The 18,451-nt window shown below is 33.2% G+C and overlaps 1 protein-coding gene across 3 annotated transcripts in view; it reads right to left on the bottom strand.

The window, feature by feature from the left end:
- LOC111528469 (killer cell lectin-like receptor 2) overlaps positions 1–17,141 on the bottom strand; it is a 32,311-nt gene extending 15,170 nt beyond the window's left edge. The window contains exons 1-8 of one of the 3 annotated variants that reach the window (XR_002727003.2): positions 16,968–17,141; positions 15,486–15,652; positions 14,344–14,433; positions 13,143–13,382; positions 11,304–11,446; positions 9,747–9,853; positions 7,013–7,171; positions 5,633–5,817 (exon numbers count right to left, since the gene is read on the bottom strand). Coding sequence is in view for 2 of the 3 variants with exons in the window: in XM_023195205.2 (XP_023050973.2) it covers positions 5,814–5,817; positions 7,013–7,171; positions 9,747–9,853; positions 11,304–11,446; positions 13,143–13,382; positions 14,344–14,433; positions 15,486–15,600 (858 nt within the window). In the remaining variant the exon portion in view is untranslated. Of the gene's footprint in view, positions 1–4,963; positions 5,818–7,012; positions 7,172–9,746; positions 9,854–11,303; positions 11,447–13,142; positions 13,383–14,343; positions 14,434–15,485; positions 15,653–16,967 lie in introns of those variants that run through there. The other 2 variants (XM_023195205.2, XM_023195204.2) reach the window with 2 other exon arrangements.
- Between the last annotated feature and the right edge of the window lie 1,310 nt (positions 17,142–18,451).

Here is an 18,451-nt window from a genome sequence, read left to right as displayed (position 1 = left end):
AAAAAAAAAAAAAAAAAAAAAGAAAGAAAATTTATAGCCTACATAAAAAAATTAGATCTCAAATAAACAACCAAACATTGTACCTCAAGGAATCAGAAAAAACAAGAACTAAATCTGAAATTAAAAGGGAAGACATATAAAGATTTAAAAAAAAAAGTGGCACATACACACCATGGAATACTATACAGTCGTAAAAAAGAATGAGTTCATGTCCTTTGTGGGGGCACGATAAAGCTGGAAACCATCATTCTCAGCAAACTAACATAGAAACAGAAAACCAAACATTCCATGTTCTCACTTATAAGTGGGAGTTGAACAATGAGAATACGTGGACACAGGGAGGGGAACATCACACACCGGGGCCTGTCAGGGAGTGGAGGGTAAGGGGAGGGAGAGCATTAGGACAAATACCTAATGCACACAGGGCTTAAAACCTAGATGATGGGTTGATGGGCGCAGCAAACTACCATGGCACGTGTATACCTACGTAACAAACCTGCACATTCTGCACATGTATCCCAGAACTTAATAATTTTTTTAAAAAAGAAATGTAAACATTAAAGCAGAAATGAAAAAATAGACACTAAAACAATATAAAAGATCAACAAAACAAAGTGTTAGTTTTCTGAAAAGATAAAATGAACAAACCTTTTGCTAGACTAAGAAAAAAGAGAAGATTGAAATGAATAAAATCAAAGATGAAAATGAAACGTTACCACTGTGTATTTTTTAATCATTTTTGATGCTTGAACCTTTCCTGTTTCATGCTGAGATGAGATCATCACCACATCCTACTCACTCTATTCAAATAAGAAAATCTAATCTTGAGTTACAAATTTATTAAAATTCTTTAATGATAGAATTTCATTTCTATGGACATGGAAAAACTCTTCTCTACTACTATATACCGAATATTTATGTCCCCCAAAATTCATTTGTTGAAACCTTATCCCCAGTGTGATGCTATTTGGAGATAGAGACTTTGGGAGGTGATTAGGTCATGGGGGTCGTGCCCTCATGAATGGGATTAATGCCCTTGTAAAAGATATCCTAGAGAGCTTCCTTGCCTCTTCCTCCACTAGAGAACACAGCAAAGATGGCCATATGTGAAGCATGAAGCAGTCCCTCACCAAGTACTGAATTTGTTAGCACTTTGATCTTGGACTTCCCAGCCTCCAGAACTGTAAGAAATAAATTTCTGTTGTTCATAAGCTATCCAGTTTATGGTATTTTGTTATAGCATCCCAAACAGACTAAAACAACTAGGTACCAAGAAATTGATATTTTAGTTCCCAGGACCATGCCATGGGTATAATTCATTAGTGCATCAAATATTTATTTAGTAACTACTGAGGAAAAGACCCTTTAATGCCCTGTGGATACAACTATAAAAAACAAAGATTAATTTTAAGGTATCGTAGAACATATAGACTAGTGGATGAGACAGAACAAAACTTTAAAATATGTGAAGCAAAACATAACATAAGTAGACAAATAAAAATCATATTTAAACATAGAAAACCATTCTTTCAATAATTTATAATTAGACCAAAAAATCATTAGGACAATAGAAGGTCTGAACAAAGCTACCAATCACCTTCACCCAATTGATATTTATAGAACACTCCATTCCAATAGAGCAAAATGCACATTGTTTTCAAGTATACATGGAACATTTATCATGATGGACCATATACTAGGACATATAACAAGTACTGACATATTTTAAAGTATTAAAATCATATAGTATACTTTCTGGACACACAGAAATTAAATTAGAAATCGATAACAAAATTGTACCTGGAAAATCCTGAAATATTTGGAAATTAAACAACTTTTTTTCTTTTTTTTTTTGAGACAGAGTCTCACTCTGTTGTCCAGCTATGTTTTTGTATTTTAGTAGTGACGGGGTTTCACCATGTTGGTCAGGCTGGTCTCCTACTCCTGGCCTCAAGTGATCCACCCACCTCAGCCTCCCAAAGTGCTGGGATTACAGGTGTAAGCCACTGCACCCCACCTAAACAACATACTTTTAAGACATGAGCCAAAAACAATGACCTAACAAAATTTGTGGTATGCAGGAAAATAGCACTTAAAGGGAAATTTATAGCTTCGAGTAGTTACATGTGAAAAGAGACTTTCACTTATGAAGTCAAGATTATAAAAGCAGTTAAACTCAAAGTAAGTAGAAGAAAGGAAATAATAAAAGACATATAAGAAACTGAACCAAAAACAAGAAATAAAAAGAATGTCCATTGAAAAGATTAATAAAGTGGATATAAATCTCTAGACTGATCAAGGAAGACAAATAAATACAATATCAGAAAAGAAAGAATATAACTACAGGTCTTACAGACGGTAAATACATAGATTATAAAGGAGTATTATTGTTATGGGTTGAACTATGTCCTCCAAAAGTATATGTTTAAATCATAACCCCCATACTTGTGAACATGACCTTATTTGGTAACAGAGTTGTTTCGCAGATGTAATCACGTTAACATGAGATCATTAGGGTGGGCCCTAATACAGTATGGCTAGTGTCCTTATAAAAAGAGAAAACCACATGTGAAGGCAGAGATACCCACAGAGAAATTCATGTGATGACAGAGTCGGAAATTGAGGAATAAGCTGAAAGTGCAGTAACACCAGGTACTGACAGCCACCACTGGATGCTAGGAAGAGGCAAGGAAAATTCCATCCAGAGTCTCAGAGAGAGTGTGGTCCCGTTAACACTTTAATTTTGGACTCCTGGCCTCCAGAACAGTGAGAGAATAAATCTTTGTTGTTTCAAGCCACCAAATTTCTGGTACTTTGTTACAGTAGCCCTAGGAAACTAACAGGACTATGAAAAGCAATATGCCAATAAATTTGACAATTTAGACAAATGAAACAATTTTCTTAAAAGACAAAGATTAACAAAATTGACAGAAGAGACAGAATGTCTAAATGGCCCTGTCTGTTAAAGAAATGGTATTCCTAATTAAATACATTCTCCCAGAGAAAACCTCAGGCCTAGATTATTTCACTGGTAAATTAGACCAAATATGAAAGAAAAATACAAATTCTGAAAAAAAAAACTTTCAAAAATAGAAGCATATTCAAAAATATCCCAGATGAGTATATAATACCAGTGTATTGTATAAATTACAATAATGTAATATACTGTAAACGTTAACAATTTTTTAAATAGATCAATATCTCTTATGAATATAAACACAAAAATCCTTTAAAAATTACCCAGTTAAGTCCAGCAACATATAAGGAATATAATATATTGCAACCACATGAGATTTATCCAAGAAGTGTAAGTTTTGTTTAACATGCAGAAATCAATCAATGCAATTCACCATATTAAGTGACAAAATGAGAAAGGCTATGTAATTATCTCAATACACACAGAAAAATGTATAAAAAATCAACTCCCATTCATGATAAAACTCTTAACACACTAAGAATAGAAGAAAACTGCCTCAAAATGATCTAGAGAATCTATGAGAAACCAACAGCTGACTTCATATATCATAGTGAGAAACTAAATACTTTTCTCTGTAAGATTGGGAACAAGGAACAAATGCCTATTAGAATCACTTCTCTTTAACATGGTCCTGGAGGTCCTAGCCAGTACAATAAGACAAGAAAAAGAAAAGGAAAGGAAAAGTAAAACTTTCCATATTCTTATAGGACATGATTGTGAACACAGAAAACTCTTAAGGAATCTACAAAAACAATTGCTAGAAATAAGAAGTACACTTAGCAAAGTGATAGGATATGAGGTTAATTTACAAACTCAGTTTTATTTCTATAAACTAACAACAAATACTTTGAAAACTATTTTAAATTCCATTTAAAACATGATCAAAAAATAAATTTCACAAAACATGTGTAATGTATTCTCTAGCCAGGTGTGGTAGCTAACGCCTGTAATCCCAGCACTTTGAGAGGCCAAGGCAGGTGGATCACAGGAGGTCAGGAGTTCGAGACCAGCCTGGCCAACATGGTGAAACCCCGTCTCTACTGAAAATACACACACGCACACACACACACACACACACACACACACACACACACAATTAGCTGGGCATGGTGGTGCATGCCTGTAATCCCAACCACTCGGGAGGCTGAGGCAGGAGAATCGCTTGAACCTGAGAGGTGGAGGCTGCAGTGAGACAAGATAGTGCCACTCTACTCCAGCCTGGGTGACAGAGTGAGACTCCATTCCAAAAAGAAAAAAAAAATGTGTAATATATTCCAAAAGGTATCACATTGCTCAGAGAAATTTAAAAGACCTAACTAAATGAGAGATAAATCATGTTCATTAATTCTAACAATATTATTAAGACATCAGTTCTCTCAGATTAATCTAAGGAGTCAAGGCAATCCTGGCCAAAATCCCATTAGGCATTTCTGAAGAAATTTTGAGAAAATGCAAGAACCTGGAATAGCCAGTATACTTTTGAAAGAGAATGGATTTGGAGAATTGGCACATTTGATTTCAAGGGCTACTATAAAGCTACAGTAATTGAGACATTATGGTACTATTACAAGAATAGGCATATAAAATGCTGAGACAGAATAGAGAATACAGAAATTGACCGACACAGGTAGGTCAATTAATTTTGTACAAAGGCACCAAAGTAGCTCAATGAAGAAAAGGAAAGTCTTTTTAACAGCTAGTGCAAAAACACCTGGATATCCATATGGAATAATAGTGAACCTCAACTTTTTTCTCACTTATATAGGAAAATTAACTTGAAATGGATATAAGCTAAACATAAAACTATCAAGCTTCTAGAAGCAATTATATGAGAAAATCTCTGTGCTCTTAACATAGGCAAAGATTTCTTAGCTAGAACATCAAAAAGTATGAATAAGGAAAAAATGATGTTAGGCTTCAGTAAATTTTTATTTATTTATTTATTTATTTATTTATTTATTTATTTATTTTTCCATAGGTTATTGGTGAACAGGTGGTGTTTGGTTATATGAATGAGTTCTTTAGTGATGATTTGTGAGGTTTTGGTGCACCCATCTCCTGAGCTAAAATTTTAACACTTCTGCTTCTTGAAAGACACCATTAAGAAAATGAAAAGGCAAGACATAGCCTGGGAGAAAATATTCATATTAACTATATCTAACAAAGGATTTGTATCCAAATTATATAACGAACTCTTACAACTCCATTATCAGAAGACAGATGAACTCAATTTTTTAAGTGGGCATATGAATGTTTTACAAATATACATATGGCCAATAAACCCATCAAAAGATGTTCAGTATCATTAGTCTTCAAGGAAATGCAAATTAAAAATGACAATGAGATACCACTATACAGCTCCTATAATGGCTACAATTAAGAAGACACAATATCAAGTGTTGAAAATGATGAGGAACAAATGTAATTGTCATATGTTGCAACTGGGAAAGTAAAATTATGCAACCACATTGGAAAATAGTTTAGAAGTTTTTTATAAAAGTAGGCTAGGTACGGTGTCTCATGCCTGTAATGACAACACTTTGGGAGTCCAAGGCTAGAGTATTGCTTGAGGCCAGGAGTTTGAGACCAGCCTGGGCAACATACAGAGACCCCATTTATTAAAAAACAGATAAATAAAAGTAAACATACACTTACCAGATGGCCCAGCAATCGGACTCCCAGGTATTTACTAAAAAGAAATTAAAATATGTCCACACAGATACTTGCACACAAATGTTCATGGCACCTCTATGCACAATAGCCAATAAATGGAAACACATCACATGTCCACAGGTGGATGAAGAAACAAATTGTGGTATATCTGTACAATAGAATACTACCTAGTAAGAAAAAGAACGAAATACACAAAAGCATAGATAAAACTCAAAAACATGCTGAGTAAAAATAAGCCAGATACAGAAGAGTACATGATGCATTAAATTCTAGACTAAAGGTAAACTAATTTATAGTGATAGAAAGCATATCACTAGTTGCCTGGGGCAAAGTGGGTAGGGAAGTACAGAAAGGAGCTTTTAGAGATGATGAAAATATTCTATATCTTGATTTCATACTGTGTAAGATATATACATATATATATGTTAAAACTCATATTCTTCATGACTTAAGTGAGTGCATTTTATTGCATGAAAAGTAAAACTCAATAAAGTTAATTTTTAAAATGTCAAAGTCAAGAAAAAGAAAGCCTAAAGAACTGTTTCAGATTAAAGGAGACTAAAGAGACATTACAATCAAATGTACTGCATTATTCTGAACATGGAGTTTTTAAAAACACACATAAATGACATTATTGGGACAATTGACAAAATTTGAACATGGATTACAGATTAAATCATCGTACTGTAACAATGCTAAATTTTCTGAGTTTGATAATTGCACTGTGATTATATAAACAAAGTCCTTGATCTTGGAAAATATTTAGACAAAGGGGTATGAAGGCCTCAACTTATTATTAAGTGGAGGATAGAAAGAGAGAGAAATATAAAGCAGAGCAAAATATAAACAGCCAGTAAGTAAGAGTAAAGATTATATAGAAGTTCCTTGTACTATTCTTGCAACTTTCAGTAAGTTTCAAGTTATATTTTATAGCAAAACAAATGTTTTAAAAGATGAGGTAACTTCTAGATGGGAAGAAAAAAACAACTATATTCTAGTTCACAACTGCTTATCAAAACCAGAAGATGCTGAAATAATTTATCCTATTGATAAGAAAAAGATGCAGGATATAATATCAGAGTTCTCTAACTGGTTCTGTAGGTAGTTCCAAGAATTTAGAAAGAATGAATAATTCCTTAGGGACATTAAAGGAAGGAATAACCACTCTCAAAAGAGAAAATCTCCTCTTTTCCAGGAAGAAAGATGGCATCTGATCTTTAAAGTCACAGTCCAAAAGAATTTTCTTTTTCTTCCTGTTCATCTTTATTTTTTCAAGAATTAACTAAGTCCTGCAGTTAAAAGCAATGATTTATAATCACAAATTATTATAGGAAACAAAAAAAGAAAACATTCCATTTTCACCTTTTCTTCTTAGCGCACACTGAATCAGAGAAAATAGAGTCAGTTCTCTTCTCACAGATGCAATTGTACTTTTGAATGCAATCAATAGTTGCCATTCTTGTTGAGGTCAAAAATGCACATTCTCCTCTCCCAGAAGAAGAACGCATTATTGTAGAATTACTGTAGAACAGAAAACATATGTAGCCGGCTGTTTAATTCCAAAGCTTACAATTACGTAAATCATGATTTTTAAAAAATTCTGTTGCCTAAATGTCTAGAATATGGAAATGTTTATCATAACTTCATCACTAAAATATTTTCTTTTGTTCTTAGTCCATTAAATAGAATCATGACCTCTTAATCACACCCACAATCTCCCATTTTATTCCACACTGACAATTTTTGGTCAGAAGGCAAAAGTACCTTGCAGTATTGCAATGAAATTATGATATATTGCTTTCCTGTGCTAATTTTTTTCCAATAAAAGTGAGAGATTAAAAAGAAGGTCGCCAGGTACAGCGGTTCACACCTGTAGCCCCAGCACTTTGGAAGGCCGACATGGGTTCATCACTGGAGCCCAGGAGTTCAAGACCAGCCTGGGCAACATAGTGAGATCCCATCTCTACAAAAAATACAGAAATTACCAGACTATCAGGGTGTGGTGGCACATGCCTGCAGTCCTAGCTACTCAGGAGACTGAGGCAGGAGGATCACTTGAGCTCGGGAGGTCGGGGCTACAGTGAGCTGAGATCATGCCACTGCACTCCAGCCTGGTGACAAAGTGAAATCCTGCCTCTAAAACAATAAAAGAGAGAGAGAGAGAGAAATTGAATATCTGTAACACAGATAACCAGGGCTTATGTATATATATTGTAAGAAGAAAAGGGAAGAATTAGAATATAGTCAGAGATGAGATTGATTGTGTTTTGTCTCCTTTCCTCCCCCACCCTATAGCTAGGAGTTATTAGCTAATGACAATCCTTTGAAAAATATCTAAAGCATGACTTCTATTTTAGCAAAATGGTTGATTAAGTGAGTTCTTTAAAAACAATTTAAAATACTGAATAAAAAACGTTAAGCCTTCTTGAATAACTTCATAAACTGATAAGAAGCAGATTCATACTCAGGCTGAATATGAAGTAAAGTAAACCCACTGCAGAGGGCAAGTAAAGCACTGAAGATAGTTTTTCCCTTAATGGATGTAGTAGGCTGAAATGAATTCCACTCAAGATGGAGATTCTAAGTAGAAGATAAGCTACATAGGACTGAGAACTCAAAAGGATATACGTTCAGTATAAACCACCCAGAATTGTCTTGAACCTTGGATCTAAGCAGAAAAGAAAACTGATAATCCAACTTAAGAATTCAAAATCAAAAAGCATCCCTCGTATGTTTGCATTTGCTGTATTACTTAAGAAAGTTCAAATCTGCTACAGGAAAATAAAGAAACAGGTAAGGAAGATAAATGAAACCAAGTAGCTTGTAAGGCATAGGTAGAACTCACAAGATGTGTTAGGTGTGAACAGGTAATATTAGTAACATATGAGGTGTTAGATATAGATACAGTAAATAAAGTATGTGTGCATTAAACATAGACAAAAAAGAAGGGACCAAATAGACACTAAACATACACAAAATACACATGAGGCTCATACACACTCAACATTCAAGAGGTCTTAAATTCACCACCCATTGGTGATTCCCATTCTGGCCTCTGCCCAAGAAACACAAATTAAATCCACAGCTGCTCATCAGGTTAACTGGAAACGTACAACTGTGGCCAGGCTTACACGTTCCTGTAAGACAGAATGTTCCCTGTAGAAAAATGTGTGTGCTGGCCACAAAAACTTTGTCTGTTGGGTCCCCTTACTCACACCACAAGATGGCCCTATATCATCATCAGGGGAGGATTATGCAGCAGAGAGAGTCAGGTCATATGAAGACTGCATAACCCAAGATTCGGGTGATCCTTTCACCCAGCACCTTATCCCAAGCGCAACAACTTATCCTCTCTTTCCCTTTACATTGGTTTAACCAACTGTGATTTGATGATCTTAATTTGGCCTGTAAGCCTTTCTGTTCTGTGACCTCTGGAATAGTTTGCCTGGGAGTGTGCTGGAAGAATATGATTACATCAAGGTAATTCCCTCTGCATGACATCTTTTGCAGGTTTGCAGTCCAGAATTACAATACTTGCAGAACCCACCCTTAAAATTATAATTAAGATTTTTTTAAAGTCAGTGAATAGTTTAACCAGATTAGAACTAAATCTAAACCCAAGAGTTTACTAATAATGTACTTCAAAATAGAAGGTCTATAGTGAAGGTGTATATATGTTATGTATGTATAAACTAATTATATAAAGTAACTCAAAATAAATTTTTTGGATACTCAGGGTACTCATTTGTGGTTGTGGGAGGGATCATTATGGCTGACTTATAGGATGGTCCAATCAGTTCATACCACCCACCTTCCTTTATGATTTTGTTTCATTTTATGTACCTCATAATACATATTTCTGAGCATGTGTTTAACATAATACTTTTAAAATTATTATTAATAACTCTTTATGTCCCTTCTCTTCCTTTTCTACCTATACTTCCTAAAACATTCTTACTCATTGTTCTAATTGTTACTAAAGACTCCTGCTTAAAAATGAGTTAAACTGTGTGAAATGAGAAAAGATTCTCTTTAGACACAATCCTTTCACCCCCCCACACCAATGTTACAGTTTGAATGCATTCCAGACACTTACATTCCAGGAGATGTGCCATTATCAATCCATTTCCACTTACTTTCCCTTTCATCATATGATAATCCAATCCAGTAATTATTTTCATAAATCTGAGATTGAACGAAGGCCTATAATAGAAACAAAACATATTAAGTGACTAAATTCCCATCTGTGTGATGAGTGAGAACAAGGACAGGTCAAGGGGCCAGCTGTTTCTGTGGTCAGTACTCTGCTACTCTCCACATCATCCTTCATCCGTTCTCACTAGAAAAACCTCTTCCCTAGATCCCTGCCTTTCCATTTCCCAAAGTCATTTCCCCCTCGTATTAATATATTATTCATTTATGTTAAAAAAAAATGGCTGTCAGTATCACAGATTATTTAAAACATGGAAAGTTTAAAATCCAAATATCTACCAATAGGAAAGTTGTTAAATATTTTTATAATGCTTTACGAAACTATCCAAAATCACACTCCAGGAGAATACTTAGGATGTAGAAAATTGAACATCACTTAATCTTAAGTGAAAAAAGGAGTCCTCAGAACAAATCTATTAAAATAAAAAGGTGTGTGTATGATAGGGGTGCAGTAAAATCTTAAGCCCCAGAAGAGGAAGCCTTGCTATAGTTCCACAGCTGGAATGGGTGAAGTATTTGAAAGTATTTACTATGTCTAAAATGTAATATATCCAAGTGACATATTACATAATGTCTGACTAAATGACTAAATATATTTTAAAATATAGGTTTAAATGTAACTGTTTTACATTTGATATGAAATTATTATATGAAATTATTTCATAACTTGATATCATGAATTCTTTTATGCTATGATTTTAAACATTCATTAGATTTGCATATACATTTTCTGTTGTTTTCCTAAACAATAAATAAAGGTTTCAGGCTAATCTTTGCAAACATACCTCTATAAAAACATATTTTGAGTATCTGGATAACTTTTATTAGTAACACTTTTTAAAAATTTTAAACACAATTTTTAAAAAATTCAATATTGTTATATTCAATATTGTTATTACTATCATTCAGTATTGTTACACTATGTCACTATATTTTCTCTTTTTACAATTCTGTTTTAAAGATACACATCTTGAGATAATATATAACAATGATAAGTGAGTGTTACCTACGAATGCAATGAAAATCACTATTGAGGCAAATTTGTAAAGCTGTTATCACTTTTATGTTCCTCATTATTATTTCCATTTTGAAGACAGGCTCAGAGAGGTTAAATAAATACTAGAGGTCATCCATCTCCCCTTCTAAGGAGTCTGCAGTATAACCACTCACAGGGAGATGATTTGCAAAACGCAAACAGCATCCTTAATAATAATGGTCATCATGATTGATAACATGTATTGAATATTTAGTAAGTAGCAGAATTATATGACCACTAGCAGGCAGTGTTTCCTGGGAGCCTCTTAACTAAACCATTTTGCTCACACAACAGACACACACAGACTAGCTAAAGTCTCTCACTCTGGACTCCAGTCAGTCTTCAATATCTTAGGTCCAACATTGAGAGACAGAGTCCAAGAGAATAAAAGTGAATGTAAAATACCAGTTCATCTTTGTCATCTATCTTCAAAAGAGATGATCTACAATGTTGACAAGTTTGTTTACATCCCTTCCAGTCTTTCTTCTGCATGGTAAAATAATAACAGTTTACTCCACAACAGGACCAGTGGTCTTCAGAGAATTTGCCTACAATATATTAGGTGAATCATCAAACTTCTTGTCAATTGGTATTCTGCTAACCACAGCAATCTGTTTCTCAGCCCTCCATAACTAAATAAAATCCCAATAGCAATCAATAATGATAATACAAGGTTCATCAAGACTCTGGAATACAAGAGATACCTTCACTCCCATGTCCAATGCAGCATTATTCACAATAGCCAAGCTATGGAAGCAACCTAAATGTCCACTGATGGACGAATGGCTAAGGAAAATGTGTTATATACAAAAAATAGAATATTAGTCAGCTTCTAAAAGAAGTAAATCCTTCTGTATATGACAACATGGATGAACCTTGAGGACATAATGCTAAGTGAAATAAGCCAGTCACAGAAGAACTAATACTTTATTATTCCAATTATATGAGGGATCTAAAATAGTTAAACTCACAGAAGCATATAATGGTGGTTGCCAGGGTTGGAGGGAAGTGGAAACGAAGAGTTGTTCAATGGTATACAGTTTCAGTCATACAAGATGCCTAGGTTCTAGAGATCTGCTGTGCAGCATAGTGCCAATAGTTAATGATACTATATCGTACACTTAAAAACTTATTAAGAGGGTAGATCTCATGGTGTGACCGCAAACACATAAATAAATAAAAGGACATGAAGAAACTTTTGGAGATGATGGATATATCTATTACTCTGATTGTGGTGATGGTTTCATTTCTGTCCAAATTCATCAAATTGAAAACATTAAAAATATGCATTTTTGTAATTCGATAATAATAAAATTGTCTAAAAATAATAAAACTGAATTAAGTTTTTAAAAAAGATTTTAGAATGTTTTCTAAATAAAAGAAAAAATTTGTTAAACCTTTTCTTTTCCTCATATATTTTATACCATACTAAATTTTAAAAATATTACTCAACCTTTAAAAATAGAGATGGTAAATTTCTACTAATTACCATGCCTAAATGAGATTAAATATACAAAAGTTCTTTGTAAACTCTAAATCCTAAACAAATATTTAGTAATTGTTGATTAACCAGGTCAATTAATTCCATCATTATGCAAGATAATAGAGTTTACTGTATGAGATTTAATATTTTTATACCTTAAGTGCTTTTAATGGTATCATCACACAGAGTCGCACAAACATTAACACTACGGCAAATCTTGCAGATGTGCAGGAGGGAGTACATATTGATCACAAATAGACCAAATATGTGAAATCAAGGCAGAATGGAAACACACATACGTGCATGACACACACAATCATCTTTATAACAGCATCCAAATAAAAGTCCTTGTGCCCATTTTAGTGCAAATATATTTTAACTGAAAACCTTCATATTCTATGTCAGCAAAAAGTGGAAGTCTTTAATTTGCTCACAGGACCGAAATGATCAGAATTTTCAGGGGAGTTTACATACTAGTTCACCTTTTGGGAGCAGTAATAATGTAAGACATGCCAATGAGTTTTGGGAACTATAGGCTTTTACTAATCCAAACATGGATCCTGGAGTCCCAATCCCGTATTTGAAACAAGCAAACCTCCAAGATATCCACACTACATCTATAAGGCACAGATTAAAATTGCCCAGTAGACCTCAGAGATCACTAATACATATCATAAGCCTGTTTGTTAGGCTTCAAGGATTATGGAGGGGAAGAAATAATGTAAAATCATGCAATCTTTCTTTCAAGATTTCCTTCATACCTGTATTTTGCAAAAATTTTAAAACGATCTCATTTTCTCTACGACATCTGTTCTTTAGCATGAGGAGTGAATACAGTTCCTTTTTCTGCAGAAAGCTGTCTTTTTTGAGAATGTCGTATTTTAAAGTCTTATTTGTCAAAAGCTGCTCTTCTAAGTAGTTATCATTTTGCATGATGTACTTTTCACTACAGTTTCTTAGAATTTCCTGCTGTTCATGTTTTTCTTGAACACACTGAAAGACTACAATTAATAGCATAGATATAATACAAATAAGTACTCATAATAGTTAAATATTGAAATTTAAGACAAAGGAAAAAATTTCACTCTGACAACCATTAATCATTACTTTAATTAGTCATCACTTTAATTAGTCATTTGACATTTAGAAAGTAACACCTCAACAAACTGACCATAAAAAGGGAAACATAAATTTCTCACCATTAGCAACTTAAGTGTAGGATAAATAAAATAAAATATCTGAATAAAATTATGAAGGTGACACCTTATTTGTCAGTTTAGTTCATTTTTAATAACACATCATTTATAAATAAACACTAAAGTAAAAGTCAATTTGCCAACATTTAACCACATATCTTCTGCATATGAAAATCTGAACTAAGAAACATGAAGGGATAGCACAATTATTATTGGAGCAGATAGAATATCCGCAGCAGAAAAAAGAGTAAGATCCAGATATGTAATTTTATCTGAATATAAAATATCAGTGATTTTTCTCTAAAGATATGAAGGAATTCAAACGAAAGATAAAGCTTAAATTTAATATTATATAACAGCATGTGTAGATTGTTTTACTAAACCATTTCGTCATTACATACTTTGAGAAATGTCAAGAGAAAGCCATAATTTCTTTTGAACAGTTGTCCCTCAAAGAATGTTTATCTCAGATTCACAATAATCAAACCCAAATGGCAGAATACATGTATTACTAAATCCTCTATGAGAAGGAATATTACCATGTATTATACACAGTGAGACAGCTCATCACAGATTCGGGGTCAAGGTTAAGTACATTAAAAATGACACTGTGATATGCCCAGAAAAAAATCACCAACAAAGGCCAAAGCCACCTGGGACACTCTCTGATTACAGATGGGGAACAACGGATGGAGCATGGTTACTATGTACACAATCAGGGGTTACTGCTGCTACTCAGACAAGAAAGCTGTATTTTGCTACTCACTCTTTGTCACCAACACTGTGACTATCATCAGAAGAAATAAACAGAGGATCCCAAGAGTCACTGCAATGAGACGCCAGGGCACTGAAAACTCTTTAAATACAAAAAAAAAAGGAAAATAATCACCAGGGGAAGAGCTTGGCTCACTACTAACCTTGACCTGAGAAACCATTTGAAACAAAGAGACAATCTTCTCTAAAACTTTGACAAAAATATATCACATAAGTATATTTAAATGTGTAATCTGGAAGTTACATGCATGCATTGTAGAAATCCCACACACAGGAATAGTTCTATAGGATTTAAAAAGTCCATCCCGCATAAAAGCACCGATAGCAGTAGACACAAAACATGTAGTAAAATCTAAGCTAACATGTGTGCTCCTTCCTGTGATCACAACTAATCATGAAGAGAAAGGAAAAAACAGTCAATAATGCTAAGAAATTAGTAGTCAAATAGTGGATATTCTGAAGCTGCAAATATGGATGGCTCCATCTTTGAGGGACTTTCTAGAAATCAACTTTTCTTTCTTTTTCATCAATTCTATTTTTCTCTAAACAACACTATAGCCTTTCGTTTTTGAGATCCTCAGTGTCTGAAAGTTGTATCTCTGATTATATTAAAGCAGTAAAAGTTATTCTCATTGTAGAGTTTAACAATGATCATATTTGAAGGGAGAGAGAGAGCAATAGAAAAATTAGAATGCCCTTTTGATTCAAACATTGTTTCTGCATCATTGCCATTAAGATTTGGTAAATACTTAAGGCACATAAAATATCTTCTATCTGCATAAAAATGTTGTTTTAACATTGATTTTTCATTTCTTACACACTCTCTTATACTTTTACGTCTCTAAGAAAACGTAAGGTTTTCTTCAGACTCTAGTCTGTCCTTTATTATCAAGGCCTCACAAATTCTTCTTGACTAGATTTAAATAAAAACATTCTACTAGCTTCTCAAATTTAAAAGAATTCACTCATTTCTCCATTCTCACAACTTCAAAAAAAATACTTCTACTACTCTACCCTCTTATAGTTTCTTGTTACCAGGCAAGAAGCAGAAGTACAGATAGGAATCTTTTTTCAAATGTCCCAAGTTTGACAATCCATAAGAAACAGGTGAATGTAGATGCTTAAAATGCATACCTTTGTCATCAGTTTTCCCAGGCCTTTGAGTATCATCAGGCCTTAATCTATTCTGTGACTCTGAAGGAGACTGCAAAAATCTCAGGGTTGAATAAATCTCTCCCTGATCATTCATCTTTAGAGTAAGAAGATAAGTTTTGCATTCAAATCCTGCAACAGGATGGCTTCTGTTGAAAGAAAAATTAAAATGTCAGCCAATAGGAACACACCAGGATTTGATGCTAAGAGATGTATGTGTGTCTGTCTGTGTCTGTTGGTGTGTGTTTATTAACTAAGTGCCTAAAGCATGTAGAGTGAGCCTCATTTATAGAAGAAATAAAAAATCTTTCAACATTTTTGTTAAAGTCATTTATACTTCTAGTGATCACAGTCATAATAATTAGAAAATACAGAAATGATGAGAAAAAAAATCTACCAATAGATTATTGTTCTATTCATCCAGCCAATTTTGCTCAAAATATTCAAAATACATATACAAATGTTAGGCAAAATTGATACCACCGTAAATCACTGAAACACTTTAAAACTATCAGTTCAACAAAAAATCTAAATTCTGAAAAAATAAAAATAGCTTGGCTTTTAAAAACTTACATGTATTCTAACATACATATAAATATAACAAAGTTCTTGCATTCTTTTCAACTATACTTGACTCTACCAGAGTGTTTCCCAAAATGTATCACACATACCCTCTACAAAAGAATTATTTGAGGGTTAATATTGCAAATTGGTTAACATTCCAGATTCAGTGCCTTTTGCAAGATGTACTAAATAAAAATCACTTCAGTTGGAGCCCAGATAAATGTATTTTTAATCTCAAATGATTCCATGTACATTAAAATTTTAGAAATAATCTTCCAGTATATTATATTGCCAGAGAAGCCGATATGAAAATAAAAGTTGTCAACAGGCAGTCATTAATGTCCATAAAAGATTCAATTTATTAATAAATGTTAATATAGAAAAGAATAATTAAATAGCAAATATCTAAAATTTACTTCTTATGTTAGTCAATATAAAAAGATGATACCCAAGAAACGAGAAATATGAAAAAACAAATTGCACATGTAACCATATTCTTTTCTAAATTTTTTAATTTACAAAATTTTCTAACCCAGTCACATTTTCCCTAATTTCCTAAGAAAAATAAGTATTTTCTATCATAGAGTCATTCAAGATGGATAAAATATATAAATCGTTAGACTTAAGTAAAAAGTAATTAACCCCTCAAATCTCTATTCTTTATTTTGATAACACAAAGCAAAAGTCATAGCATATTGAGAAAGAGAAAATAACTTTTTGTTAATACTGAACTACAATTTCCTTCAGAGAAATGCAGCTCTAATAGAATCAGTAGCGAATGCTTTCCTGTCATTCCTGTTATAATGCTAAGTCATTTGTAATTAAATGCCATATTTCTAGAATTAGTAACACTAAGGATAATCTGGTAGAAAGATCTGAGAAAATAAAAGCGGATATTACCTGTATCTGTGCTATGCAGTGGTGCAGGTGGAGAAAGCTGATTTCAAAATGAGGGAGAAGTTGGCCTTTCCGGTCCTGGATCCCTAAGGGGTTATAACATGAAAGCCAGAAATAAATTGTCTTCGAATGTTACTCTAACTCAAAATTTTCTGCCCCACCTCTTGACCAAAGTGATAAGAGGAAATTGTATGATGAAAGCTGATACTGATGGGAAAGGAAAGATGGTCAAGAGCTGTAGCTTCTCTATCTCAACTAACAACCACTTAGTACTCTTTGCAAAATAATGTTCAAAATCAATATTTGAGGACTGAAAAGATAAAATTTTGTACACATCTTTGGAGAAAATAAAACTAACAGCATTAACAAAAAACTAACATAAAGAAACTGCTGGTAAAAGAGATGACTAAAATGTCTACGTATAAAAATGTAGACATATATAAAAGAAGTGTAATGATTAAAATATTTAGCTCTTAGTTTAAATAATAGTCTCTCTGTTAGAAATGTTCTCCTATATGTTACTATTTTTTTTTAAAGTTCCTTTTTCTATCTATGTTTATTTCAGGTAAATGTATTTTTTTAAATTACTTTAAAACATCCATAATTCCACTATAAAATTGTGGCATATATTCTTCCAGTTTTTTTCTCTGTATGTTATGTTTACTGTCAAGGTTTGTATCATTCCTTACACAGTATTTTTGATTTATTATTTTCTAATAAATAATATGTATTCCATTATTTTAAAGAAATTCATCTGAAATGTTATTTTTAAAATATTACTCACAGGGATAAACCACCATTTATTTAGGCAATCCACTACTGTTGGATACTTAAATTGTTTTCAATTTTTTGCTATTGTAAAATCTATTTGGTCTGTACTTTTTAATATTTTGTTAGGGAAACTTTTTAAGCATAAAATTATATGTCAAAGGGTATATGTATTTAAAGAACTCTAATATACGTGACCAAATGCCCTCCAGAAAAGATGTTCCCATTGATATTCCATCAGTTGTGTGTGAAAATGTTCACATTTGATTTTTTCAGAAAAAGATACTGGCAAATTATTTCTCTACTTGAAATCTACGAAATCTCACTTCATAAATCTGTCCCTAAAACCTCCCAGCAAGGCCTCACAGTTTCACCTATATTGAAGACTTTAAAAAATTCATTTTTATCACTCTACCACGAGGTGGACCCTGCCAGAATGTACTGAGATCTCTCATTGACTTTCACTTTTACTGGCTTCAGTTTTTTTCAATCTTCTGATTACAGTTCTAGGAAACCAACTTAAATTGTTCTTCAAATCAGGTGATAGTGGTTAATAAGGAGTGTGGGATAGAGAGGCACTGAGCAGCAGGGGAAATTGCTGATACAGGGACATGTAGTCCCTGAAGTCGGCCACATCATCATGTGCAGGCCGTCAGATGAAACATCTCCCAGAGGCTAATTTTACTCGATAATGAAAGCAAAATCTCATGTGTGGAGTT

Source organism: Piliocolobus tephrosceles, chromosome 10, assembly GCF_002776525.5.
Source record: "Piliocolobus tephrosceles isolate RC106 chromosome 10, ASM277652v3, whole genome shotgun sequence".
NCBI lineage: Eukaryota > Metazoa > Chordata > Mammalia > Primates > Cercopithecidae > Piliocolobus > Piliocolobus tephrosceles.
The sequence above is the reverse complement of the archived record's forward strand: the minus strand, read 5'-3'. Positions and strand labels throughout refer to the sequence as shown.